Source organism: Tupaia chinensis, unplaced genomic scaffold, assembly GCF_000334495.1.
Source record: "Tupaia chinensis unplaced genomic scaffold, TupChi_1.0 Scaffold147433_1, whole genome shotgun sequence".
NCBI lineage: Eukaryota > Metazoa > Chordata > Mammalia > Scandentia > Tupaiidae > Tupaia > Tupaia belangeri.
Genome location: NW_006207284.1, coordinates 2788988 through 2792713, shown reverse-complemented (window position 1 = coordinate 2792713; position 3726 = coordinate 2788988). Strand labels below are relative to the sequence as shown.

Here is a 3726-nt window from a genome sequence, read left to right as displayed (position 1 = left end):
GTCGCTGGGGAGAGGGAAGGCAGGGAAATGCAAGGGAGGAACCCGAAGCCCGAGCTCGGTTGAGTGTCAAAGATCTGCGGTTACAGCCCGGAGGAGTAGGAAGGACTGGAAGCAGAATAGAGCGTTAAGTCGCAGCTGGGGCGAAGCAGAAAACGGATGGAGCTGGACCCCTGCAGAGCACCACCTGTTACCCAGGACTGCGCCCTACCAAGCCACTCCCGCCAGAGCAGAACAAGTTCCTGCGTATTCCCTCCAACCCCGGGAAAACTCCCCGCAGGGGCAGGGCAAGATGGAGAGGAGGAGCGGCGCGCAGCCGCGAGCGCTGCGGGATCTCGAGAGAACTTTGGCTCTCGCGATATTTCCGGAGCCGGGTCTCCACGCGGAGTCCGAGCGCGTGTTCCAAGCCAGGAGGGCCGGAGGGCCGGGAGGGCGGAGACTGCGGGGAAGGAAAGCCCCTTTGGCCTGCCCTACGGAAGCCTGCGAGGGAGGGTAGTGTCCACTGCCCCATCCGACGTCCAGATGCCCAGCGCCAACGCCAGCCGCAAGGGTCAGGAGAAGCCGCGGGAGATCATGGACGCGGCAGAAGTGGGTTTCCTCCTTTCCCGGGCCTGGGAGGACTCACCCCTGCGCTGGATCGCGCAGAGGGAGGGAGTGGGGTGAGCAGGGCCCAGTCCTCGGGGTCCCCTGTCAGCGCTTGCCATGGAGGCCGCGGGCCTGGGTTCGGGGCGCCCAGAGCCCCCACGGGGCCTCCAGGACCCTTGCTCGAGCGGCGTGGCCAGACCACTGCAGACCGCATTTCTCACGGGGTCGCTGGGAGTCCTGGCCTAGACGTGTCCCTGGGACGGGGTGGACGTGAAGCACACACAGCCTGCCCCGGAAGTGGCTGCCGGCCTCACTTAAACCTCTCTGGGTTAGGCACGTCCTGCACGTAATGCACTCCTCTCCCACCAAGTTAGTGATCAGGGTGCACTCCGCCCGCGTGTTCCTAATGTTTTAGCCGATGACAATACCGCGCAGAGCCATCTGCCAGTATGTTTAATGACCATTTTCCATGTGACAGCTTTAACGAACACTGGTCCTTTTTATTTTTCTTCTTGGTGACCCAGTGAGGTAGGTAGCAAAGGTTTCAGAGAATGCATTTGAGATGAAATGGCCCCAAATCACAGAATAGCAGAACTCCCAGTGCTTCGTAGAAGTGAAAGTTTGAAAACCTCCTACAAGTTTTGTGTTCTTTGGTAATACTGAGCCTTAATCTCTGCCTGGCTCCTAGTTTTTCTCTTGAACTCTGAATTTGTGGTAAATAAATAAGGAGTAGGTCATCTCCGTTCTAAATGGAATAAGGGGTGCCGAAACACGAATAGTGCTATTTCATATGGTGAAAGACTCCTTTCTCTTCACATGCTTTATACTGCCCTCCCACTCTGTGTGTGACTGTATCAGTCTACTCAGGCTGGAGTTATCTTTGTCCTTCATACTTTTTTTTTTTTTTCCAAAACAAGATCTTGTAAGCACCTTAACATGTCTGGTTTATGTTGGTATAAACACAAAACCTAACATTCTACAAAGCTAAAAGAAAAGATCCCAACAGACAGCTGTAGAGAGACAGAAACTAATTGTTTCATGTAGATGTCAAGTTACCTTGTAAAAATCTAATATTATTTTTGTGGAGTCTTGATCTGACATATAAACTACCAGTGTCCCCTTATAGATAGCATAGATACAAGGAAGATTTTTGTGACTGAGTTACATATTTTTGTAGCTAGAAGGATCTTAAAAGATCCTTTTAGAAGTAAGATTAAAATTAAAGGCCACTTATTTATTTAATAGTATAGTTTATTAAAAGTCTGAACCCTAGCTCTCCTTTTTCCTGTCTCTAGCTTTAAATCTAGCAAGTAATGTGATATTATTACATTGTCACTGTCCAGCCCTTGTAATCTGGTCTTCTGGGCTGTCATTTAGAAACAGGAAGCTGGTGAAATTTTTGGTGATGTTTTACAAAAGGAAAGTTGTAGTTAGCTTATATCCATCCAGCATCTCCAATTTCTGAAAACAGTAGACATCTGGTACTTAGAAAGGTTACCCAAAACGTTGGTTCTCTTTGAACATCTCTTCCTGTAATAGGAAGTTAATAAAACTGGGGTACTTCATCCTGCTCCCTTCACGGAGGAAATTTATATCCTTGCTTTGAAGTAGTTTAATCTCCTTTTGAAAAAGATAGTTAAGATGTGTTCTACACATGTGTTAATTTTATCTGAGGAGTGCTATTATGTATGGTATATCCGTCCAGGAATGATGATCTTCAAAACAAACTTACCAGAAATTCTGCATACTTTTCTTTTTTCTATAGAGCAAAAGATAGGACAGATTTTCACACTTAAAACTCCTGACTCTGAATCAATAAAATGATCTTAAAAATTAAATTTATTTTTATGATCTGTTGTCTGTATTTATGTGACTTACTATCCTGATAATGTTTAAATAAAAAGTCATAATGTGAAATCGTTTTTCCTAGGATTATGCTAAAGAGAGATATGGAATATCTTCAATGATACAGTCACAAGAAAAACCAGGTTAGTAGCTATGTGATAATAAATAAAGCTTCTTTGTAATTCCAGAAAAACTGTTCATGAAGTTTTAGATAAGACTGACATAACTGTAAGCACACCTCTGAAGTCATATCTCTGAAAAGTTTAATGACATTAATAACTCAAGTTGATGTCAACCCTTTGTAAATAAATATGGTCAGTTTAGGGTTCTAACCTGGAAAAAGAGTAAAGTATGTAAAATGAATATTATAGGTTAAATGGTATATTTTAAACAGTACATTATACTTTTAAAATATTTCTAAATGATTAGGTAAGATTTAACTCTGGAGGGGATAACAAAAGAATGGTTAATAATATCATTTATCACATGCAACCATTTTATTGCATGTTTTAATGGTATCTCCTTTACATGCTCCTCTTAACTTTACTTCTCTGTTTTTGGGTATTAGTTAATAAACTGCTACTCTGCTTGGCTTTTCCAAACATTCGTTTTCTTATATAATCCGTACACCATTCTTAAAAACGCTACAGAACTGAAATCAGAAGAAACTAAGCCAGTGGGTAGTGTGGTGATTAAGGTGGTGTGATCTCACATGGCTAATTGTGCAGTTTGAGTCCCAGGCTTGCCAGCTTAAAATACACACTGGGTACACATGCATGTAAATGCACGTCCAAAATCCCAAATGGAGAAAGGAGAAGGGATTGTGATCTGTCATTCCCCATGCTTCCTCACATTCCCTCTGTCACTTTTTCTCCCCCTCCCCCTTTCCAGCAAGTACACGTGCCTTCTAGCAAAATTGACAGAGAAAGAAATTTGCTTCACAGACCAGAATCTCCACACCTAGGATTAGAATGAAGCTTTTTGCTCTAGGGCCCATGGGTCCTACCATTGTCTCTGGCTCATGTATGACTGACTGAAGTTTTGAAGTTTCCCCTATTTTATTTACTCGTATCCTGGTATCTGTAAGTGAAACGAATTATTCTCAGACCCCAGGCTATCCTAGTATAGCTTATTCCTTATTGTAGCTCCTTTTTTTAGTTAGTACATTTTTGTATCATTTGAAATTGACTTGTTGTGTGTTGTTTCTCTTAGACTTGTAGGTTTTCTATTTGTAAATGTTTGCCTTTCTTTTGCTTCTTCTTTTTTTTTTTTTTTTTTTTTTTTTTTTTTTTTTGGTGT

General features: G+C 43.1%; 1 protein-coding gene across 1 annotated transcript in view; it reads left to right on the top strand.

Annotated features, from left to right (window-relative positions):
• Positions 1-356: 356 nt before the first annotated feature.
• DARS1 (aspartyl-tRNA synthetase 1) overlaps positions 357-3726 on the top strand; it is a 98864-nt gene continuing 95494 nt past the window's right edge. Inside the window, exons 1-2 of the mRNA XM_006169723.3 lie at positions 357-585; positions 2513-2570. Of these exons, the coding sequence (XP_006169785.1) occupies positions 520-585; positions 2513-2570 (124 nt within the window). The 5' untranslated portion in view covers positions 357-519. The remainder of the gene's footprint in view (positions 586-2512; positions 2571-3726) is intronic.